This window comes from Dunckerocampus dactyliophorus, chromosome 18 (assembly GCF_027744805.1).
Source record: "Dunckerocampus dactyliophorus isolate RoL2022-P2 chromosome 18, RoL_Ddac_1.1, whole genome shotgun sequence".
Classification (NCBI taxonomy): domain Eukaryota; kingdom Metazoa; phylum Chordata; class Actinopteri; order Syngnathiformes; family Syngnathidae; genus Dunckerocampus; species Dunckerocampus dactyliophorus.
Genome location: NC_072836.1, coordinates 18,411,129 through 18,436,586, shown reverse-complemented (window position 1 = coordinate 18,436,586; position 25,458 = coordinate 18,411,129). Strand labels below are relative to the sequence as shown.

Sequence of the window (25,458 nt, the reverse complement as noted above, 5' to 3'; positions counted from 1 at the left end):
ACAAGCAAGTACACACAATACTCTCACCACTGTATGGGGCTGTGCAGCATGGGAGGACAAACTAACTTTGTGTGGCAGGTTTAACCTTTTCGGTCATAACAGGAAACACCATTCATTGCTCCAATTCATCCTTGCTTTATTTCCCTTTTACTTCCTGTGTCTGTGTGACAGATCACAGCCCTGGTGTGCACCATTGTCCTCTTGAAACAGATCAAGAAAGACTGAAGTCCTACTCTGCCCAATACTCGGCTGTGTACTAGGAGGATTCTTCAAACAAATCAATAGCGGCGTGTGTGATGACTTTCGTTTTTACTGATCAGATCATATTTCAGATTTGAAAAATGTTAGTATTGGAAAAAAAAGGATTTACATATCACATTACAGATTACTTGGTATCCACCTTTCAGCTGTGTTTGTTCGTTCTCAAACACATCAAAAGATAATCAGTATGATCTGAACAGGCACGTATAGTTCTGGCTGGTTAATAACATTTGTCATTAATATTTTGCAAAGTAGTGTTACACAAGTCATTTTTGTGACTTCATTTCAATGTGTTGGCTTCCTGATAAAAGGTCAAATATTACATAATGTACCGGTACACTTTTTCTTCATTCATTCCTGCTAAAGATCTCGTTGCTGTTAAACTCTTAGATCCCCCCCCCCCCCGTGTTAAAGAGCTTGTGTTGCACGCTAATAGCATGCTTTTTGTTTTTAAAAAAAATATTCCACTTTGTTATACTGTGATTGGATTTTTATTCAAGAACATTCAAAGCTTCAGAACATCTATGCTCTTTAGAAAAATGTGTTTATGACGTACTTAAGAAGCATATTTTCTAAAACAGAACAAATATTTGTATACTGTAAAAGCAGTGGTTCTCAACTGGTGCGTTGGCACCCAAAAGTGGGTTGCAGACGCAAGTCAAAAATTGATGTATTTTGAAGTAAATTTGAACAATATTGTAGTCATCTTCCTCCTTGGTATACAGTATGTTCATTGTTATATGTTCCCAGTTTTAAGTAAAATATGATTTTGTGGTCTTTTTGATGTTTAATTTGAATTCATACATTATGTTTCCTCATTTCCTTGATAAACTGCCTTAATAAATATGCACTTTGGATGTAATGTGTATTCATGTCACGTGACCAGGTCCTTTGTTCCTGTATAGAGAGAGAGAGAGCGAGATTCTTTGTTCCTATATAATATATTCTTATATGAGATATAATATATTCTATCTTTCGCTTCATTTTTAACCATATTTGCTGGGTTTTTTTATTTTTAATTTTATTTTGCTTCTGCAGTGATACAATGACAAAATGAGCCACAGGCTGCAGATGGCCCCAGGGCCACACTCATTACCCACATTAACCGGGAAAGGAATGTACCATCTCCTCGGAGCTGACTGCTCCAAAATGTAATCACTTCCTATAACTCTGGGATTTGGTACATTCCCCTTACTGGTGGTGTAATTGTTAACGTGTTTTGCACTTCAGTGTCATGTGAAGCATCATAAAAAAGGATGCAGGTGCGTATCAGTGTCTTTATTTTCGTGTTCAAACATGACTACTAAGACTTGCGAAGATAAGAAAATGTGATGACAGCTATGATTTTTTGTGCATCTGTGTCTTGGATTATTGGGACTTTAAACCATTAAGTGTGGCCCTTTAAAAAGAAAAAGAAAAAAAAAGTAGCCACAGGTTAAACCAAATGAACCCCATTAACTATTTAGCGTTGGTTCTTTGTAACTCACTGTTGATGCAGCCGACAACGCAGCCCCCCTCTGCAGTAGAGCACACTTCTGTCACACACAAGAAGTAGACCTAGGCAGGGACAGGGGAAAGAAAAGACTTACATTTGTGAACAAATTGGTTGTTTTATAAAAATTGTTAGATGCTTGTTCAGTGGGAGAGGTACCTCTGGGTCATCCAGGTGAGAAGAACTATGTAACGTATGTAACGGTAGCAACAGGAAGTGAGAGATCAAGATCCTCCGGATGTGGTGGGGGTAGTAGACGTGCGGGGAAGGAAGCAGCTGTGCACCTCCTCGGCTGGGGCAGCTTGACAAACAAAGGAAAGGTTTTACGAATTTGTTGGACAGAAATGAGACCATGCAATCGAACGATGACCTAAGGCTGACCTAACCAAATCATTCCTACATAACGTACCCGTCGTATATAAGCAGGCATGTGGTATTTGGCGCTAGAGTGTAAACCAGGCAGGAGTGAACAAGCAGCACCAGGTCTGGATCCTGTGGGTCCAGCAGTCTTACTTCCACATATACTTGTCTTCCTTGAAGGAAGCTGAGAGGCAGGTGGGCCTCAGGATGGTAGCTACCAAAGGACTTGTCTAAGAGAGTCAGGGGCGTGGTAACATCATGGTTAGCATTCATTGAACAGGCTGCTCTACTATGAACAGGCATTTGATTCCAGCATACACTCCTGATGTAAATTTTAAGGCCAGCTGGAAAAATTGCAAGAATTTACATTTTGCACTGTTGGCTTGGAAGGAAAATCAAAGTAGAGCTTCAAAGTGCAAAAAGAAGAAATGGGAGCGATGCAAAAAAAGCAATTTATTGAGAAAACAACCAATAAAGTGAAATAGGCTAAAAAAACAAAAACAAAAAAAAACACTAAACCCCCTTCAAATATCAAATTAAATGTTCAAAAAAGGACTCCGTAATGAGTAACTGCGCCATTCTAGTTAATCGCCTCAAAAATGGGTTTGGGCATGCTTGCTGCCAGGGTTTCCAGGAGGCTAGTGGGAATGCATCCGCTGTCTGGAACTGAAGTCCATTTTTGCCCTCCATCCCCAAATGTTCTCACCTGGATTTAGATTAGTGGAATACGCAGGATGGTCCAGAAGAGTGAGCTTATTTCTTCTGGAAGAAGTTCTTTGTCAGGCAGGCATTGTGAACGGCAGCGTTGTCCAGTTAAAAACAGCCAGTCGTCGTCACACAGACGAGGGCCTTCAAGCACGAGGGATGCCCCCTGCAACATCTCCATATAGCCCACTGCCATTTGACGCCCCTGCACAACTGCAATGCCATTTTTCCATTGAAGGAACAAGCAGCCCAGATCATGATGATGCCCCCTCCACTGTGCTGTGTGGAAAACATCTCAGGTGGGATCTCCTTGTGATGCCAGTAATGTTGGATGCAATCAGGATCGGCACGTTTTTTTTTTTTTTTTTTTTTTTTTAAATCAGAGAATCAAATTTTCTTCCACCTTTCAATGTCCCATGTTTGGTGGTCTTGTGCAAATTCCAAATGGGCAATTTTTTGTTGTTGAAGGTGTAACTTTTCATAGGCCACAGAAGTTTATATGATACTTACTTTGAAGCTTGCAGTAAGGCCATAAAATATGATAAGTTGTTCGTAATAGCTTGCAGCTTGCATTAGAGCATACTGTAGGTGTTAGACGCAGGTCAAACACAGGCCAAGTACGCAGTTTATGTGGCAGGTGGAAAGCTTTTACAAACAGGAAATATAAAACCCACATTTACATGACATGGAAAGACCCCCATGTCTAGATTAAGTGACGTTTGCAAAGCGATAAATATGACACAGACGTATCGACCCATCTGTCGAACATCCTGTCGCCGTGGAAGCTTCCACTTCAGATCGAGAACCAGTTGACCCAGGTGTGAGACTGTCCAAAGATGGAGCTGTTGAAAAGGGAGGATGTCACCGTGGCCAATGAAGAGGCTCAACTCTGTCCCCCTAAAGCTCAGGAGCCAATAAGGCGTCAGATCAATTGATGGGCAGTCTGGACGAGGAGCTTAAAGGAATCAGAAGGCGGCATTGATATGGTCTTTCTCCTCGCAAGTTAAGACGCTAGGAGAACGTTCCCAGAGCTCTGCAACAGCACATTCCACATATATTTTGAAAGCCTATTTTTCCAATACAATTTTTCTACTTGAGACCAACTGAATCGACTCAACTCCATTATTCTGATCGAACGAACATGCTGGAACTCCTGACGAGGTCTGGGTGGAAATTCCAACAAAAGGAGACGAGGCCTTGGAAGAAGTTTTTCTTCTTAAAACCCTTCTCACAGATGGCGTCTGATGGTTATTGGACTGCGCTCGGCCCCAGTGACAACCTTCATTTGGGCCGGGAATGGTCCCGTGTCTTGACAGACAGCCAATGGGATCCTCCGACTCGGGGCTGGTGACATTTTTTTGGGTCTACCATTTGACATTTTTGTTCCATTTGAAGAAGTTTTCAATGATTAACTGCTGTGTCTCACTCCCATTTCTTCTTTTTGTATTTTGAAGCTTACTTAAAACCTCCTTAAGATCCAACAGTGCAAAATGTAAATTCTTGCAATTTTTCAACTGGTCTTAATTTTTGATCAGGAGTGTATGATGATATACTGCATATACATACGTTCATCGGTATTGAAGGGTTTCAATTAATAACACATGTACTCATTGGATATATTAACATATAGAACAGGTGTATGAATAGGTTGAGGTCAGTTTTGGGACAAAGGATGTGGTGTGACTTGGTGAACAACCACCAAAAAACAGGATGCATTATAAGATATTAAAAGCAGCAATAAGTCGTGATGACCTGCATCTGAGTTAAAAACATCCTTTCAGCTGTATGTTAACGTAATAACTTTCATAACCATAGAAAAACAGGAAGTATAGCAGAAGAGTATAAGAAGGGATGGATGGTATCCCTTGGGGTGTCATTTTTACAGAGACCACTGATACCTGTATCGCTGTTTTCTGTGTGACATCCTGAGCTCAGAAAATAAAGCTTTGTGTGCACCCGATTGCCTCTTCACTGCCTCGACCCACTCCACGACGAGACCGAACGAGGAAGGGTGTCGGTCTCTTCAGTATGATGGCATAAAATACCTGTGGAAATTCTCAGTTGCACAGTGGCAGTAGTTGGCATATCCTGAAGAGGTTCAGACTGAGAGGGGTCCATTCCAGGGAAACTCAAATCACCCACGGAAGCTGAGGACGAGCTACAGTCCATCATCAACCTGTGCATCAGACATCTTCCATAAACCTACAGTTCAATATTTTGTGACCAACGATCGTAACAGGACATTAAAAAGGTCTCTGATCTTGCAAAGACGTACCTGACAGGAGTGTTTTCATACGCAGAATCGTCATCTTGCTGAAGAGAATGGAATTCCAAGACTGCCTGGCCAGAATCCTAACAGGTTGGTTCATGTATATGTATTTTTTTTGTTTATACGGTTATTTCAAATTCACTTCTATAGCCAACATCTTACATGGTTACTTGCATCACAGCCATCCAGGACCACTCTGTAAATGTCAGGCTCAGAAGTCATCTTCTGCAGTGTGCAGGACATATTGACATCTGACGGAGGACCAGGCGGGGGCACTGTGGGCTGCACCGCAGACTCGGGTATCACAAGGAAAAAATGTGGTCCCATTGCACAGTCTACAAACACACACACACACACACACACATCCATCCAAACATACAGAACACCCACATTTCAACAACATATGATAAATTCCCAAGCGACAATACTACGGACATAAAACTGGGATGTTATCTGTGTGTATGTTAATTGATACTGCCATCCAAGCTGTACACTATTCAAGTTTCAGTTCTGTAGTACTGTCCCTTAAGAGATACTATAAAAAAACAGCTGCCAAAATGTGAGGGGTGTGCTCACTTTTGTGACATACTGTACTTCATTCAATTCAGAGGCCATTCTGCTGATGTGTATTGCTTAAGACTTGAGTGTAGTGGTTTAATGATTGACCATAAACACACCATGTTCTCGTCATGACAAAGACATACTTTAATCATTATAGTCAAACAATAAATGAATGCAAACGCTTCAAAATATTTGTGGTTGGGGCGTATATACAGGGTAACGGGCAAGACGTGCATGATTAATGTAATTTTCAGTACAGCGTTGAAAGACCTATTTTGGGAGGGCTGAAGCGGAGGAAGGACTCGTATATGGTATGTTATTACATCTGCATCAGGTGGAGGTGGGTGCATCGGATATGTTGTTAATATTGTCATTTTGTTATATTGTTTACAGACTCAAGGAATAAGTTATTGGACACAGTAGAGCTTTTTGGGGCAAAAAGCCAAAAAGGATTTGAATGAGTGCCAAAAGTGTTTTTTGTTGAGTTATTCTGCACTAATAACTTTATACAGTATAATCTCAGATTATTCAATGCAATGGGGAATAATATTACAGTTGTTACTCGCCACTTCGCGCTTTGAATTTCACGGCTTCACTATCACGGTTTTGCATAATATATCAATAAATCATTGTTTTGGGGTTGACTACAGCGTGTTAGTCCAAAAATATTCATATTTACAAATGTTTGGCCTAAATTACGCATTTTCAAACATAAACATGGCTAAGTTAACTGAAATACAAAATATAAAGGCATTCAGACATGTTATATGTAGTATGTACTACAGTGTTCCCTGGTTTATTGGAAAAAAAAAATCACCAAATCATGCAAAAATCTGAAAAGTTTCCATACCGTCCCTGTATTTACTGGGAACTGCATCCATACCACCAGCATTTGCAGTACTGTATCGCCCACCCCTTGCTGGCTGAAGCCATTTCACATGAAAAGTTCTGCCATCTAGTGGTGATATGATGTAGCGACACTAAAACTGCCACTTGTACAATATTCTTGTAGTGTAAGAAGACACTACAATCAGTGCCTGAACCACCAAACCTAATTTATACAGCTTCCGGAGAATGTGACTTACCAATCCTTTCCTCAAGGTCAACTTCTCCTTCCCCACCAGGATGCTGAAAAGGTTCATGGAGATGCTGCTGACTGATGATAGAGGGATAGAGATGATCGAAAGAACCGTGTGGTGGCAGAGGAGGACTTGTCTCAGCAGTACGACTGAGTTGAGCTAATGACATGTCTGAAAAAGGCCAAGATTCCGATAAGGCAGGTTCTTTTCCAGGGTTCATGTCGTCACCGACAGGGTAGTAGAAGTGGTAAGGGTGAAGGTAAGGATTTTGAATGTCATACATCTCGTCTGCGATTGGGGTGTTGGGTTGATAAAATGGCGTGTGTTTGGGTATATGCAGAGATACAAGGTCTGTCCTTTCTTCGGCTGAAGGAGGACCCATAGGGTAGTGTGTCTGATAGGAGTGATAAAGGTCATGGTGATATTCATGAGGGGAAGGATGGTCAGACAGAGGCAGGAGAAAAGGAAATGAAGATTGTTCGAGATTAAGAACTGTTGGAACATCTAATGCCAGGGGGTCAAGAGGAGGGTGGAGAACTGCAGGAGTCACAGGCATGGACTGGATCTTCAGATCATTCATTTCCACATTTTCATCACCAGGAAAGAGAGGCTTTTCGGTCACGCCAGAGTTAAATTGATGGGGAACATCCTTTTCAATTTTACCTGGCTCCCCTAAAGAGGGATGAAAGCCATGGTCTGGATGGACTGAAGGCCAAGGAGGTGCAGAAACATGTGTGCCCATCATCCTTTTGCCAGAACTATCAGAAGATTCTACTTTTGCATCACTTTCTGCATAGACATCAGGCAATGTTTCGGAGTCTCCCTGAGTCATATGTGGGTAATAGTCGTGGGAGGGTAAATGAGAAAGTGTTGGCTCAGCCTCAGTGAGCAGCTCCTCTGGCGCCGCCACGAGGCCTGGATCAGAACCTTCAGGTGGACTAGAATGAGGGATTTTGGGATGATGGTAGTAGTGGTAGTATGGGTTGAATGCATTGTTTGGGTCTTGGAAGGAGGGAGCTTCAACCTGAACTGGTGAATCGGTGTCACGGTGCTGCTCTTGTACGTCTGAATATGCCTGACTTGAATGCAAAATTTCATCTGAAGTGTCAGCACCAAAGCGCTTCACGGAATTCTGATGGGAGTGGTCTTGATTGTCTAGCTGGGGGGCATCAAGAATGAGAGGCTGTGCAGCCATTGTGAGTTCAGGAGTTGAAGATGTGAAAACAGGAGGAATATGTCCCTCCTGGGCAGCAGCACCAGGATTCTTGTGACGATAGGTTGGGTGGGGGTAGTAAGGGGGTGCTAGGTAGAAAGGCGGATCCCACGGAAATGACGCTACGGTCTCTGTTGGAGGGCTCCTCGCTAGTGGGTGGTGTGTTACCGGGGGCACTTTGGGGTCAAAAACAGGACAGGCCAAAGTAAATGTATTTTCTCCAATTTGAAGGTGAAGTGTGTGCTGTCCATCCTGAAAAAAAAAAAGTTTTTTGTGAGGTTGCACAAAATAAAACAAAAAAACTAAGAAAGAGCAAAAACTTATATTCAATTATTTGGAGTACAGCGTTCCCTCGTTTATCACGGGGGATCGATCCCCAAAATAGCCCGCAATAAGTGAAATCCGCAAAGTAGCCAACTTCATTTTTTTACAATGATTATACTGCATATGTTTTAAGGCTGGAAAACCCCTCACCATACACTTTATACACTTTTCTCAGACAGGCAATAACATTTTCTCACATTTGTCTCTTGTTTAAACACTCAAAGTTCAAACCTTTGTTTGAATTTTAATGATCAACCTTAATGATCAACACAATAAATGATTAAGTCACTCATATTTTTCATTCCTGTGACCGTGCCTTTTAGTCCTGGCGCTGTTCCGCTGTCCTGTAGCGTTTTTGTATCCTTGATAAAACATTTTGCTGCGGATGAACCGAAGATTCATTTACAAGCTAGCAAGCAAGCAAGCTAACGATGACACAGGAGAAATGGCAGGACGGCACAAAGGAGATTGACAATGGTGTACAGCCAATCAGGACGCAGAAAACAACAGGCGGTGCAAACAGACGAGAGAGGGAAGAGATAGACGCTCAACTTCCCACAATGCAGTTCTTCTTAAAAGGGCCAGGCTAGGCCTCTAACAGCGCTCATACACTGTAATAGAAATATAAAAAAATAAAAAGACGCATTAAAAAAAATGTAAACACACTAAACAGCGAATGCGTGAAAGGTGAACCGCGATAGAGCGAGGGAACACTGTAATTTACTTACTTTTCAGTTAGGGTCATTGTCTCCTTTTGTGGCAGTAAGGCTCATTTTTAAATAACGCTAAAGGATGTAAAGTCAGAGTTTTTTTTTTTTTTTTTTTTAAATTGATACAGAGATGATTTTATGCCGTATGACCATGAACCACTAAGACAAAATCATTGATTTTATATTTGACCTATAGCGGTGGATAACGTATTAATAAGAAAAGAGAGGAAAACATGCAGGCTCACCTTTACTGTGATGCCACACGTGATGAATGGAGCAGCTAGCAATACCTCTGTATTTTGTCTGTCTAAAGTGAAGCCACACTGCTGAGCCAACAACATGGGGGTCCATTCTCCTCCAACTGCCGAACACCCATTTTTTTTTTGTTATTTATGAACATTGTACTTGGGTTTTTACCTCGCCTCACCTTTAACCCGAAGCTCCTGTCCAGCAGGCAGTCTGACGTTCAAACCATACGGTGAACAGCAGAGTGAAGATGGGCTAATAGCTGTCGGCTCGATGGGCGCGACCGGGCATGACACCTTGACTGGAGTCCCTCTCCACAGCAGGGCCAAAACATAACTGGCACCCTAAAAAAAAAAAAAAAAAAAAAGACACACTGTCATTAAAAATTGATTCCTTCCCGGTAAAGGGAATGCACAACCTAATGAGCCAATGAGAGATTTTGGCCGCACGGACATTCCACACATGAACTACCTGTTGCGTGACGTGACAGGCATTGTACAGAGCTGTCAGGGTGAGCTCTCTCCAGGTGGTCTTCACAGCATAGCCGCACTGAGAGGGCAGCTGGGACAAGGGAACAGATGACTCATTTTCTACAAGACAGAAAAAAAAGACAAATTCTCCATTTAACTAACTGTAGAAATGAAAGTTGAATTAAGATATTGTCTGTAGTGTAGTGTCTACACTCTATCTATAGGATAATAGTGGTATGCTGTGATTCAGGGATGGAAATAAGTGTGCAAGAACTGAAAAATGAACAAATTCACAAACTAAACCTGGGAGGAAGGTGAAGCTTCACCTCTGTGTAGAAGGAGCTGCGCAGCTCGTCTCCTCCTAAAAGTGAGGGTCATGGTGTTGTCTCCACATTCGACCTCAGGTCGCAGCCTCTGCCACAGCTCCTCTGCTCCACCGCGCCGCTGACCTCTCATCCTCACCTTGCTTCCCTGCGACTGGACTGATGGAAGCGAAAGGCGTCACATGACATGAGTGGAGTGCTGTGTCTGGCTTGTGGTCCATGCCACTTGTTCCCCAACTAACTTGCTAAAAATGCAAGTTAGTTGGGGAAAATAAGACATACTATACAGTGGTACCTCAGTTAATGTGTTGTTCAGTTAACCGACATTTTTGGTAAAATTTTGCCTTGGCTTGCGTTCGCCCACTTTTTTAGCATCCATACCATCTGGTTTGTTCACGCCGCCATCTTGGCTCACGTGCCGAAGACAAAATCTTGTGATACCCGCACGTAATGGCGCAGTGCATTGTGGGCCTCGGGCACCATTTTAGAGCAACAGCATTTGTTTATAACAGATTTGCTATTTCACACAAGTTCCACCCGTGAGTCTGTAAAACTTGGGCCTTCGTCGAATGCCCGTGAGTCAGTGAAACGCTAATCGTCGCCAACCCGTGGGTCAATGAAAATTGAGTCGTCTTCAAGCACACTTGAGTCAGTTCATTTCGAGGGAATCGTTCGTTTTGTCTCGTCTGGGATGCTGGGGAAAGGAGTTGATTTGAGGTAAGGACAGAATCTGTTACATTTCAAGTAACAGCCGCAGAGTTAGTGATGTGAACTGCCCCCCCCCCATTTTTTTTAAATTTAGCTAGCAGTAGCAGGGGTGAATAATCGAAGCAGTTAATGAGACGATTACCCGAGAGTAACAATTCAGTACAATACTCGAAATTTAAGAACGACTCGTTCAAGACTTGCACATCTCTACTGTACTTCTACCCTGCCATTCATACAACATTGTTGTTTCTCATGTAAAATATGTGTCTTGGTTCAATAAAGGTTGGGAAACACTACTCTAGTAGGATTTTGAATAAAAATTCACGCAACCACCGCCATTAAGCATCCAACACATCCGGGTATTTTCATTCACCACCTGTGTTAGTAGAAGCAGACTGATGGTCCTCATGTGGAACGTTAGCTTGAAGTTGATCACTGATGTAGAACTTGCCATAAACAACATACTTGATTTGACCAGAGCTGCAGTCTAGATTTGGAGCGTTCACATAAAAACCCCTCTCCTCCTTTCTCTTATGCTTTGCTTTGTCATGAGGTTTCTTCGAGCGTTTTTGCCTTTCAGAAGACGCCATCTTGTGTTTGGACTCTTGGTCGGACATCAAGTGGACCTTTTGACTCCGTGTTTGGTCCTTGCTCTTCAAGCTGTCAGCGACTGTTGTAAATACTTCTAGCAAGCTGCTTGATTGTAAATGTCGCCTCTCAGCATCTTCTCCACTGATATGATATTTGGGACTTGTCGTCTCGCCGCTAACGTTGTCTTTCAAAGAGAGCAGAATTGAGTTCGTCGAAGGGGGGTGACACAAGCTCGTTGGGGTGGAAAGTAGGAAGAGAGCGACGAAATAATATCGTTTGGGTTTCAAATTCATTGTCAAGTTTCGTTTGTTTATTAACGTCAAAACGTTGGGGAAAATAGTACACTGTGGCAAATGTTTTGAAGACTTCTTAGAAACACACCTGTTCAGTAATTGCTGCTAGGGCGGGTGGGCCGATCCGAATATCGATTTTATCTATACCAAGTATAGTATCAGCATCTGGGATATGAATACAAAGGATTTGGATGAGATTGCCAAATTTAGCTTTTGATTTATTTGACTTTATTTTGCACAAACAATTGACACTGTTACATCGTCCCCTTACAGCGTCATTTATTGTGTTGATATATGGTTAAATTGTTCACAAATACATTTGTTGATATATCAACAATATACTTTTTGTTTGCTTTAAAGTTTTGCCCTCTGCTTTATTCTGATTAATTTTATGATCAACAAATTAAAGGCAAAAATCACAAAATCATTCAATTGGCGAGAAAAAGTTGAAGTACACTATCAGTATGATAATCGGTATCGGCAGTGCCGGTGCAGTATATATAGTAATTGTTTTTGGATCGATACCATGTTTTGCTGTATCGCCCACCTCGAGTAATTGGTCCCTATTTAACCACCTGACTATTGACCGGAAGTGAATGTCACAGTAGCTTGTTCGACGTTTTAAATCACAGACTTTTATGTTTTTTTTAAAATAAACATTAGAAATGTAATACTGCAAAATTTAACCCAACCCCAATATTGATATATTTTGTAATTGGTCTAGTTTTTATTAAGTTAATTTTGTCGTTGTTTTGTGTACCTCCTGGCTATGTTCTTGCCACATAATATTTAAGTTATTTAAGAAATCAACAGAATATGCACATTTGATGATTTAAAAAAATTAATAAAAAAAAATTTTTTTCGAAGTAATTTAAACTCAGGACTTAAATTGAGTTATTTACAAGTCCTTTAGCGATAACTTCAGTACCTGAACGCAAGCAATAGCTGTGTAAAACGTTTCTGTCCACTAGAGGCCGCCCTACTGTACAGTATCAGAAGAAGGCCCTACCCCAGTCTATCTATCTACAGTAGCTATATTTTATGCATCTTTTATTTAGCGTCTATTAGATTGGACTCAGAAAATTTTAATTTTTAATCCACATAATATAATATAATCCATATAATTGGAAAATATTATTGTATTGATATTGTTGGCAATTAGACTCAGGCAAGCTGTCATAATGTTGTTGTCATGTGCTCAAAACTAATGTGCTGGAAAATTAGAATTAAAACCATAGTTTGATAGTTTGTGTTGAAGTTTGTGTGTGTGTGTGTGTGTGTGTGTGTGTGTGTGTGTTGCAGCAGAGGGGTTGATCAGTAGACGATGGGTGCGGCAGTTGGATGACTCACATTTTAGAGTTGCCTAGCTACAGCCTGGAGTTGTTTTCTTTGGAGTCAAAGCAAGAATACAGTGTGCATGTCTGCATTTCATTGAGAGGCAGCTAAAGAGAGAGAGAGAGAGAGAGAGAGCAAAAGAGAGAGAGTGAGCCTTTGTGGGGACGGCCTAAACATAGGGGTGGCATTCAGCCGGAAACAGGAGGAGCAGAAAAAAGGAGTAAAAATCACGTGAAAAGAAACTGGAAATAAATGCAGTTATGTCGACGAGCGGAAAACACAGCAGCGGGGGCGAGGAAGTGAATCAAAAATGAATAACTGCTGGCCAGTAACCTTGGCAACGGGTCAGGGCAACCAAATGTGACGTTTTGTTGAAGTGAATGCAAACAGTGGCTTGCATATCGCACCGGAATGCTTGAAAAGTCCAGTGCCTGGCGTCATGTGCCTTCACAATAGGCACCAAGTCTGCTTTTTAATAGAGTCCTCAAGTTACTCCTTCTCTTCAGTCCAAAGGCAGGCGGCCAACAGGAGACATGCTAATGATTAGACAGAGGCCTAATTCTCTTAGCTTAATCTTTTGTCATGTTTGATCTTTTCATTTCATTTTCAGTCAAGGTTTTCCTCGCTCCTCTCTTTTGTAAATCATTTGTGGACTCTGAAATATTTATCATACATAATAACAGCAGAACGCAGTGGTTCTCAACATTTTTTCAGTGAACTACCCCCTGTGGAATATTTGACTCCCTAGACAGAGAAAAAGCATTTTTTGGTTGACAAAAAGATGTAAAATACAGCGCTGTAGCAAACCTACTTATACAACGAGTTCAATTGCACCTCATGGAGTTCCTTCAAGTACCCCCCCCAATAATAATAAACAATAGTGGTGGTCAAGTCTTCCAGGAGGAATTTCCCATATTCTCCCCCCAAATGTTCCTCATTTTCAATGCAAATGATGTCTTGGTGCTTAAACACTGATCAAGACACTAAACCCCCAAATGTGTTTGCTTGGCTCTAAATGAGAACAACACCACCGGCTAGCATATGTTGCCAATAGTGGCTTAAAAGAACCAACTATATTTGTCATAATTTGAAGTTAAACCATGGGTCTCAAACTCGCGGCCCACGGGCCATTTGTGGCCCGCCGCGTCATATTTTGCGGCCCGCGACTAGACATGGAGGAGTAGTGTAAATGCTATAAAAAATATGTCTTTTTGCTATGATTCTACTTTATAGCATTGTTGTACTTCAGAGACGTGAGATGTTGTGTTTTCTGAATGAGTTTAAAATAGCTTTACTGTTTTTCAGACACCGAAACTAAAATCCTGTTTACACTGATGTTGCTAAAACATCCTCATTCTTTTTGTACCATTGCTGCTTGTAGTCTGGTTAAAATATGCTGCAAAAAGTCCACCCCTATTCCCAAACTGTGTAAAAATTGCTGATCAGGCTGAATAAAATGGCTTTCGTTAATAGCTTTCAGGCTGTCTGGTATAAGTGTACATGTTAGTAGGCCGTGCATACACCCAAAAGCAGTCTCACAGAAGCGACCGACAATTTGGAGTCATTGTGTGGCTGTCAATAATAGCTAACGTTAGAAGTGAAACTTTGCCAGATCACTGTGGAGTCTTTGGTTAGCATCCACGCTGGTTAGTGTATTTTTCGGTTTGCGTCAATAATTTTCGCAAAAATGTTCTCTTGGTTTGCGTACATTTCATGGTTAGTGTACATGTATTGTCACGTTAGTAACACTGGGTGTCTGGAACAGATGAATTGGATTTGTTTTATTTCTTATGGAAAACATTGATTTGGTTAGAGTACGTTTTGGTTAGAGTTGGACCTTTTGGAACTAATTAATGACGCTGCTGTATTAGCTGGCAACAAACATAGCTAATGCACGTGTGTTTGTGTTGGAGCAGGAAGAGGGCGGGTTTATAATGTTTGGAGAACACTGGAAAGGGTTAGCGCCCCCCCCCCCCCATGCTGTACCTTCGGCAACTTAGGCAGACAGACTCTTTAACATCTCTCCCTAGCACATGACCATTGAAAAGTTATCTCTTCCCATTCTAAATAAAGTCATATTCCTACAAATAGTAAGTGATGACGGAACAGAGGGCAACAACAAAAACAAACATGGCGTCAATACATCAAAATAAAACAGAAAAAAAAAACATTTGGTGTCACTCCCTTGGTGAATGAGTAAGTGTTTGTCCTGGTTTGTCTCGGGAGCCGATGCGTCACCTTCGGACGCGGGCCAGATGCGTACGCTGAATGTAAGCGTGTTGGAGTGTGTGAGAACATGTGCCTCAGTCAGGAGCGTGCCCGTGCGGTATCCTATCATCACCAGAACCAGCTCACGAGGACTGGGACACCTCTGGACTTGAAAAAGGAAACTAACTAACGCGCCAGCCCTTGGCTTTCTCACTCCAAACCTTGAATCCGCACTTTTTCAAATGGCGCTTTCCTCTTCTTGACATAGTATTCATACATCTCTTGGCAGGGCGTGACGATGCAAGGCGACAAAGGAATGAGCGGATTGAAGAGCGAACCACAGACGGAGTTTTACGATTGTGTAATGCTGCAGTGTCTTACAGGCTGTGGTCAGGCTCACTCCTCTGGCATGTGCACGCTACTTTACTTCCCACAGTCGTGTGGAAATGCTACCTCCCTTCACAAACACCTTAATCAGGGACGATATTACCCAACAAACATTTGTCACATGCCGTGTTAGAGTTCTTGGAAGTCAGTGAACTGATATTTGAGCAGATGGGGGCAATGAAAGAGATGAATGTCTCCCATTTAGTGATTAGAAGGCCAGCGTCTGAACAGAGAAGCTGTGGCATTGGATCTGTGATAAAGGAACGTTTCATTGTGCAAAGCTACTGGAATTCCTGCCGTGACAGGGCACGTAACTCACGCTCCGCAAATAAAATTGTCAAAGAGGTGCGCGACACAAAACTGCAGTACGGTCAACTCCAAACAGGAACGAGCCAACAAGCTTGGGATGAGCTTCATTTAACGTATTCGCCATTTCTACATCACACGGTTCATCCTTTGTGATTCTGGTTTTTCCAGTAGTCATCAGCAAAGGCGGTGTGACAAAGGGGTTGTTTGTTGAACAAACCACTCCATTGGTCTCCTCAGAAGTTACACAGGCATGTGATTAGTTGACTTGTGCTCAGTTCTAAACAGTTTCTTGTCCAAGCCAAGACTTTGCCCCGCCCCCTCTGACAAGCAGGCAGTGGTAGCGGAACAATTCTTGCATCATCCAAGTGCCAAAAAGAAGTAACAGGTCCACTGGTGTCATTGTCTCAGGTTGTGCTGAGTGCAAAAAGCAACAGGGAGTGTTCTATGGCGCTGTACAGTACGCGTGGTGCACTGCAAACCTTGGCGTACCTCACCTAAAGGTGAGGTTGACACGCCCAATCGTGTTTGACCACATTCTCTCCGCACTATCCTGCCTTTCTCTGCCTCGCTCTCCACTCGGCTTCACACGCCACTCCACATGATATTGACTTGAGCTTCACAAGGCGTGCTAGTCACAGATTTATCACCAAGTTGTTTATTTAATTTTAAGTTTGCACGCCCTTGGTGGCTGCCGGTGGAGCTCTTTGTGTTGGTCAAACAGTGGATATTGTAAATCATGCGACCATGAATATGTAATATGATCAGTAGATTATTCAGTGTGACTTGAGAAGTCTTAGAAGTTTACCGTATTCACAAGTTGGAAGCACTTGGAGCTCTCAGTCCAGTTCTTTGGTTGAAAAACCGACACACAGCAGACCACATCAGACTCTGCAGCAACTCTTGAAACAAGAGTCCCATTCCAGTCGTCGTCGTGCTTCGCCCATTTCTGGAGTCTCCTGCACAAGGATCACCGATCCCAAGGGTTTCTATCCCAACTAGGCGTCCATCCCATTTGCAGCATTATTCTTTTTTCATTTAAAAAAGTCAGCCGAATGTACCGTGCACCGTTCACTATCAGTGAACTCTACCCGGCCGTCTTAAAGGTCTTGAGTAAACCCATTAAATTACATTTTGGAAGTACAGCAAGCCCTCGTTTATCGCGGTTAACTGGTTCCAGACCCGATCGTGATAAGTGAATTTCTGCCAGGTAGGATTCCTTATTTATAAATCAAATATTTTTGTAGTTAGAGCATAGAAAATCTGTTTACAACCTTCTAAATACGTGTTTTAACATTACTAGAGCCCTCAAGACATGAATATAACACCCTATAGTGACAGTTACACTCGTGTTACCCAATATGGGAGGCATAAGACTCGTGTTCCTGTGTGTTGTTAATGTGTTCCATTGCTCGGGGAGCTGAGTGGTGGGTGGACAGGAAGTGACATGAAAAAATATATATATACATCTAATTAACAAAGAAAAAAGAGGAAACCCCAACTCCACAAACATACATTTTAAGTTTATTTAATACTTCAAATTAATTCATATTCTGGATCCCATATTTCAGAGTTATTTAGCTTAGCTGCAGCAGTAGCCCGTGTTAGGGATTATTGTGTTGTATTGTTGTGTGTTGTGATAATTGAAACCTGCAATAAAAGCCTGTTGTTCCACTGATCAAGTCTGGTGCGTAATCAAATTGCATGTTGAGTACGGCACATTTGGAGATGTTGGCAGGTCTGCACTAACATTGAAAGTACTGCCTGGTCTCACCCAACATTACAGTAATATTACTGACACCAAGAGTGTACCGAGAGTGACAACAGCACTCACACACTGTATGCAATAATCTGTGCCTTGTTTGTCTGATTTGTATTGATTCTAATCAGTTTTTAGCTACATGATGGTTGGCATGCAAAAATGATTTAAAAAAAAATACAATGTATAAAAAAAAACCTATCACCTCAAAATCAGTTATCCTGTGTTCAAAACCAAACAAGGTGGAAAAAAGGGGCGGTGTTGAAATAAGCACTCCACACCCGCCATTATCATGAAGTTCACGACAAATAAAACAAGGTGGCATCGCTGAGGCAGAGAAGCAAACTGAAAAGGAACGAGCGCAACGCTGACGTCGCCGAGAAAGCGCGCAACTTAAGGAAGCGGTGGAAAATTCAAGTCACCGGGAGCGCCAACTGCAAAATTGACACCAAGTTGAATGGGGGGGCCGCGGTACTTGTCGTCAAAGACATCCAGGAACTGGACAGATATCGAAGATGAAACAAGGAAACAAAGACACAAAAACAACGACTTGATGCAGCTTGAAGACATCAACACTCGACAGTAACTCCGCAATAACGACACGGATTGCGCCAAATTCAACAATATCAAGCAATGCATTTCGTTCACTGAAAGTGACCGAATTGCAAGCACTGTGACAGAGGAATATCTGTGATATCTGTGATATCACATATCTGTGATATCTGTGACGGTGTACTTGTGTTCATTTTAGAGACTCTGGCTGTTGGGTTTGGAGTTCAACTAAAGGAATGCGTGTTCTGCTTCACGTGGTCGATGGGCAGATGACTTTGACTCACTGGAAACATTAAGACCATATGCCACAAGCTATAAAAGAGCTGTGTGGAAGAGTAATTAATTACCAGCGTGAAATAGCCGCCTCCATCTCTCATTACCTTTGCCTCTGCATCTTCATTCCACCGGCCTCTTTCCCACCCTTTTCCCCCTCCTCCTTTCGTACACAAGCTATGACTTGCACTCATTTGCCACCACCTCTTTCTCAATTGCAACCAACAACATTCCTTCTTCCTGAAACTCCTTCCTTTGTAACAAAAGCAGGAAAAGAAGGGTGTTGATCTGGAAGAAAGGCTACTGGAGTTGTGTGTTTCTCTGTGCGTGCGGGACTGTTTATATCTACAACAGTGACACATAAAGATGCATACCTTTTAATCAATCAGGAGTTGGACTCTAATGATCATAATAATGGATTGGTTTTATTTCGTGTATTTTTCCAGAGACCCAAAAGGCTTTATACTGAAACACAGTCACACACTGCTGGTGTTCATCTACTGTACATCTGTAGGCACAGCTGCCCGAGGGTAGACTGCCGATTCATGCCGGCAGCCTCTTTGACCACCACCAAACTGTCATTCACATTTACACACCAGTGTGGGTGGCACCGGGGGAAAGGTGGGTGAAATGTGTCAAAGGACACAACAATAGTGACTGGGAAGCTGGGTGTGAACCGCCAACCCTTGTGTTACTGGATTACCTGCTCCTTTTCCTCTGGAGATAGTTTTTATGGTTCTGAGCAGTTCTTATTGAACTAGTTCTTAAGGTTATACCAGTTTGATTGACATAGTTCTTATGGCTCTTAGCAGTTCTTATTTAGATCATTCTTAAGGTTTTACCAGTTCCTATTGATATAGTTCTCCTGGTTCTTGCAAGTTCTTATTTAGATTGTTATTAAGGTTTTACCAGTTCTGATTGGTTCTTACCAGTTCTTCTTGAGATAGGTGTTATGGTTCTTGCAAGTTCTTATTTTGATCGCTATTAAGGTTTTACCAGTTCTTATTGAAATAGGTCTTATGGTTTTAACACTTCTTATTGAGATAGCTCTTATGGTTCTTTACCTTTGCTTATTGACATAGTTCTTGTGGTTCTTACCAGGTCTTATTTAGATCATTCTTAAGGTTTTACCAGTTATTATTGAGCTAGTTCTTAAGGTTTTACCAGTTCTATTGAGATAGTTCTGATGGTTCTTAACAGTTCTTTTTGTTTCTTACCAGTTCTTCTTCAGATACTGTAGTTGCTACCACTTGTTTTAGGTTCTTATCAGTTCTTATTGAGATTGTTCTTATGGTTCTTCTTTAGATAGTTCTCAAGGCTTTACCAGTTGTTATTTAGAGCGTTGTTAAGTTTTTACCAGTTCCCATTGATATAGTACTTATGGTTCTCACCACTTCTTATTGAGATAGCTCTTATGGTTTTTACCAGTTCTTGTTTGGACAGTTCTTAACAGCTCTTATTGAGCTCATTTTTAAGGTTTACCCAGCTCCTATTGAGAAAGGAGGTTCCTACTAAATCGTATTTCGATCGTTCTAAAGCACGCTTTTTTGTTCATAAACACTGTAAGACTGCTCATTTTTTCTTTCTTTTTTGGGGTCCAAGATTGATCAGCGTTACTGCTGCCCAAATAGCCCCTTGCTTCCCCCTGCACATTTATTCTTCATTTTACCAAGACATTTTGCACAATTGTATGCTTTCTCTCTTTTGGGTGACCTTTCACCTCATAAATGTTCTGCTTTACGACTGCACAAAAAGAAATCCCACACACACACCCCAACATCTTGTGGAAAGTCTTCCTAGAAGAAAGTCAGCGTTTAACTTCTGCAGCTTTCTTGTAGGTGTATGTGTCCATACAGTGTGTGATTATGATTAGGGAAGTCTGTCACCATGGTAACCTGCGTACACTCACCACCGTGCACAGTTTGGGAGTTCCCCCACCAAACCTCAGTGACTCATCAGCTGCCCTCCCAGAACAAAATCACCATTAGCTGAGTGACAAAGTTAGGAGACACCAAATGAGGAAAGAATGTAATATAAGAGACCCTCGCGTGCTTGTGTGTGTGTGTGTGTGTGTGTGTGTAGAAAGAAAAAAAAAGAGGGGCTGGGACAGGGGGAACCAGTAGGGATGGGTCCGAGACAGCAGAAGAGAGCGCTAGTTTTTGCGTCAGAGGATGCGAAAGGGGGTGTAGACTTGAAAAAGAAGGCAGGGCAAAAGTAGGCGGACTGGTAGTCTCTCATGTTTGTACATTGCCAGGCTGAGTCTGAAGTTTGTGTTCTTGAGAGGAGGAGGAATTTGACTGGAAGACACAGACGGCTATCGAACAGTAAGTACAAAACTCTTCTGCTGTTTTTCCTGATGCAAAGCATCCACTACCTCTCCGGAGCTCGCTCAGGACATCATCCATTGAAGTTTGTACTGCGCCTTTCATGGCTTCAGAGTCATTTAATGTGGGAGTGTGCATGTCCCACCCAGCTGTTCTTCATCACTTACTTTTCTTAGTTACAATATTTCACGGCTTTACCAGCCGTCTGTGTTGTGTTTGCTCTCCAAACCTTCTACGTGATACAAAACCTGCACATTTAGACACAAATCTAACGCAGTTACAGTGTGTATCCAAACCTATTTGCATTGCCAGTCTTTATATGCTCTCCCACCCAGTACCTCGTTAGAATGTTGCCCTCGGGCAGAAAAGGAGCCGAAGAGTGCGTCTGCATTCGGGCTCCTATCGCCTCGGGCGGAGATTATACAACACAAATATTTGCAAACGCAATCTTTCACTTCAGTGTGGCAGTTTAGGGCAGATAAAAGGTGTTGGGTGGGGGGGTGAATCTACGGAGATGTGTCGGCCGTAGACACATGTGTATCGGCGTCCACTTTGCCACTCTTTGGACTCTGTTTGAGAGTGTGTGTGAGTGTGTGTGAGTGTGTGAGTGTGTGTGTGTGTGTGTGTGTGTGTGCGTGAGACAGAAGGACTTGGCCCAGCGTCTGACCACTCCTTTTTACTGTGGAGAGAAGCTGCACATTCCAGATGTGCCTCTTCCACGTTTCACACCCCGTCAGGCTGCTTTTAAGAATATCGATGAAATATCAGGCTAAAAAATAAAACGCTACGTGCTGCGTCTTAAAGCCGAAGCACATGATTTTTATATTTTTAACAAAAATGACAATAATGCAGTGAATGTGTGTTTGAAATATTCCCGTGCAGTTTTTACTTTCGGGAGTGCAGCATTTCAAACTCCAGGAGCTTAAGGCCAACCAGGCGGGGGACTATCCTCTACAGTTATTTTAAGGAGTGGCGGGGTTCTTGCGAGCGCCAGACAAGTCCAAACTCATCTTCCCGCCGTGAGCTTTCCTCTCGAACGCTCTTTCCGCTCACAGTTTCCTCAAGCATAGACAAGATTTTGTTTGTGACCGTCCTCCCGAATCCACAGCAACATCCACGCGTTGGGAATAACTCAAAGTAATTAGAAGTCGCAAAACCAGTGGATGAGTGCGAGCCAGGTCTCGGCCTCTGCTCCGCTAGTGTGTGTTTATCAAGAAGGGTGTGTGTGTGTGTGTGTGTGTGTGTGTGTGTGTGTGTACACACGCTTGCAGCGGACGTTATTGGCTCATCTTCCAAAACCTCCTAAACAAAGTTGTACTGCAGCACAACAAGTTTTCATCGTCTTCTCCCTCCGTTTTGTCTCGCAGCACTGCCATCATGCTGATTCTCCTCGCTGCCATCTTCGCCCTTCACATCATCGGCATCATCCTTCTTCTGGTGGCTACCATTGACAATGTAAGTGTTGGCGTGCACGGCTTCCTTAAAGGCTTGCCAAAGCCCAGCATAATCCCTCACACGGTCAGAATGACAGCAAAGAGACGCACTGATGAGGGATCGGCCCGCTCTTTCGTCACTCCGAGCCTTCATTTCCGCTCAGTCTGCGCCCCACTGTCACTCATAGCTGACATTTCATGATGACAGACGGACGGAGCACGTGGCTGTCACCCTCTGTGATTGCTCCCAAATTGCAGGTGTCGTCGGTGTGCCCGCGCATACTCGGCATTCACGCACAGCTATGTGGCATTGTTTGCCTGGGGTGTAGCGAGCGCTGCATACCACGCTGAGACTCGTGGAATGCCACACTGACCGACACATTCCTCCCTTCTGATTTTCGATCCCAAGCGTGCCTGAACACGAGGAGTAAACACTTCCTCACATGCTCGCCAGCTTTGTTTACTACTGTCCCAACGATGGATCTGAACACCTTAGAGTGCCTGAAGTCTACACATATAATACACACACTTACAAAAAAGATGTTTAAAAAAATGCAATAGTTAATAATAAAAAATAGTAAAATTATTTTTAAAAAAACATAAAAAATTATGACATTAATAAGTACTTCATAATTTTTTTATTATTTTAAATTAAAATAATTCATCATGAATGTTGTGTTTATTAAATGTCTTATTTTTTATTAATTATTTACATTTCTTATTTAATTAAATTTAAAATGTAATTAATAGTAAAATGTATTATTTAATTAATATTATTCTACATCATAAATGTTTATGTTTATTGAATGTCTTAAATTTCTACATGAATCAACAACTTTATGAATAATTATTTAATGCATTACTCATTTTCTATTTATTAAGTAATGCTATAATTAATATATTATTGTTTTCTAAGTAATGTTATAATAATAATTATGAAAAAGTAATAACATTCATTATAAAAAAGGTGTATTATAAGAACATTATGGTAATAATAATTACTTAATAAATACAAAACAATTGTTTTTAAATGAATGTATTTATTTTAACATATTCATTTATATTAGTAGACATAATACATGTTGTATTTGTTAAATGTCTAAATTTTTAAAGCTAATTCATTGCAACTGTTGTAAATAATTATTTAATGTATTATTCATTTTTTATATATTAACTAATTTCATGAATTTTTATACTAAATATTTTAAGATGGTTACAATTTAATTTCAAAATTTAAGAAATTTAAGACATACAATATTTATTATGTATAATAGTATAAACAAAAATATGAAAATGTATTTAAAAACAAGAAAAAGGTGTTTATATCTGTTAAACTGAACATCTTAGAATTGTATATATTTGTACTATAATTCTATAATATATGCATTTTGCCATGTGTCCAGACTTTGGGGACACCCTGCACAAATAACCAAATTGTCCGTTTCTTTTCTTCCTCAGGCCTGGTGGGTGACTGAGACCATATCTACTGATGTGTGGGCCAGGTGGATATACAGCAATGGAGTGTGGAACTACACTGATCTCCCAACAGGATCACACTACCCAGAGGGTAAGAGACACACACACACACACACACACACACAGACACACACACACACACACACAATCCTGCAAAGACAAGGCGGAGGGAGAACCTGTTTCTGTGCACACACACTTCTTTCCAACTCTTATTTACATCTTCATGTGACCTGAGCTGCATTCATCAAGTAAGCAAGTGTGCAGCTGTGTCAAATGGTGACTTTGCCTTCCTGTGACCGCTTCAGTTCTGTAGCTGGAGAGTGCTCGGGGTATTGTTTGTTAGATTTGTGCTGTTGTTTAATATGCAGTTTTGGTTGACAAAGCAACGCCTTCTATCCCACCTATTCTGCAGACATTATATTCTACGGCGGTAGACACACATACTCACCAATGTGTTGAGCCTTCTCATGGTATCGCTTTCTCTGACTCCCCCTGCAGACTACCTCCAGGCGGTGCAAGCCAGCTCAGTGCTCGCCTGTATATTCTCCATCCTGGGCATCTTCGTGTTTGTAGTCCAGCTCTTCACCTTGAACAAAGGACAGAGGTTCACCATCTCCGGCGTGTTTCAAGCCCTCGCCTGTGAGTTCGCTTCTGCGCTCCGACTGGACCTCCGTTCTTGCTCTCTCCTGATCACCACTAATTAATGTCCACATCTCCTCCCCTTCCAGGCCTCTGCATCATGATCGCAGCCTCCATCTACACGGACCGCTTCCATCTCAACGAGAATTTCGGCTCTTACGGTCACTGCTACATCCTGGCGTGGATCTCCTTTGTTCTCACGTTCATCTCCGCCATCACTTACTTTGTGCTACGCAAGAAGACCGCATGAGAATGATGCTGGAGTTAACTCCGTTTGACTGGATCTCTTTTAGTGAAAAAACAAACAACAAAAAAAGATTTGTAATTACTGAGCGATAGACTGTAACATTCCAAAATGGCAGGAAAAGACAGGCACCATCTATTTCAGCTGCACCACAATGGAATATTATTTTCCAGTCAGTTTGGCCTAAGTACAAAAAAGTACCAAAAAAATATGCTTAAACATGCACATGATGCTATGAGAACGATTATTAAAAATATTTCTAGCAACCTCACGGGTTTAGTGAGCAAAATCTGTGATCTTCTTTGTTTGTACATTTAAATATGGATACAAGTGGATAAAAAAAGGGGGTGAGCCTATTATTTTTCATGTTCTTTTGTGATTATTTTATTGCAAGTTCATCAATTTAAATGCATACACTTCCTGCGGTCACGAATGCAATGGCTGTGCACGGCACCGGTCCATCGCGGCTTCTTGTACTTGTTGCGCGCCGATGAGCGACGACACTATGCAGAAAAAGACGGCGTCAAAAAAATGATATCCGAAGGTTTGTTTCGGAATGATCTGGTATTAGAAAGACATCCGTGTTGTGTAACAGTACTAACCCTGCCCATTCCAAGCAATCAATCTTTTGGATGTAGCCACTGAAGTTAAGTATATATAGTTGACATTTTGTTATGTATGAAGCCAACGTCTTCAAAATGGACCACCTTCACTGCCTTTAAAAAGTCATTGTCGAATTCCCCAAAGTGACGGGCAAAACTGCCGTTCCATACCGTGTGTACATATGTTCCCTGTTATGCTTTGTATATCTGAGGCTGTTTTGTCATCGCGGATGACAATGACAGTGATTTTTACTATAATAAAACTAGACTTTCCACCAATTATTGTCTTTCATTTCATAAAAGTGAAGATAAACC

General features: G+C 41.7%; 2 protein-coding genes across 6 annotated transcripts; one reads left to right on the top strand and one right to left on the bottom strand.

Moving 5' to 3' along the window:
• Window positions 1-683: 683 nt before the first annotated feature.
• Window positions 684-24,742, bottom strand: LOC129171393 (uncharacterized). 5 transcript variants are annotated; one of them, XM_054760003.1, is made up of 13 exons: window positions 11,098-11,644; window positions 10,017-10,172; window positions 9,692-9,810; window positions 9,402-9,564; window positions 9,220-9,335; window positions 6,734-8,192; window positions 5,250-5,422; window positions 5,094-5,170; window positions 4,864-4,994; window positions 2,163-2,343; window positions 1,913-2,054; window positions 1,749-1,818; window positions 684-1,158 (listed from the first exon to the last, which is right to left on the bottom strand). In XM_054760003.1, exons 1-13 carry the CDS (start codon window positions 11,603-11,605, stop codon window positions 1,136-1,138), a joined length of 3,318 nt encoding a protein of 1,105 aa, XP_054615978.1. In that variant the 5' UTR covers window positions 11,606-11,644; the 3' UTR covers window positions 684-1,135. The 5 variants fall into 5 exon arrangements, with proteins under 5 accessions (XP_054615978.1, XP_054615979.1, XP_054615981.1 ...); XM_054760004.1 differs by lacking the exon at window positions 684-1,158 and adding an exon at window positions 1,525-1,660; XM_054760006.1 differs by lacking the exons at window positions 684-1,158; window positions 11,098-11,644 and adding an exon at window positions 24,107-24,742 and having other exon boundaries at window positions 1,525-1,818.
• LOC129171395 (epithelial membrane protein 2-like) lies at window positions 20,663-25,422 on the top strand. The gene is made up of 5 exons (XM_054760008.1): window positions 20,663-20,749; window positions 22,117-22,204; window positions 23,641-23,749; window positions 24,157-24,297; window positions 24,387-25,422. The coding sequence occupies exons 2-5, from the start codon at window positions 22,127-22,129 to the stop codon at window positions 24,545-24,547; spliced, it is 489 nt and encodes a 162-aa protein (XP_054615983.1). The 5' UTR covers window positions 20,663-20,749; window positions 22,117-22,126; the 3' UTR covers window positions 24,548-25,422.
• The last annotated feature ends 36 nt before the right edge of the window (window positions 25,423-25,458 follow it).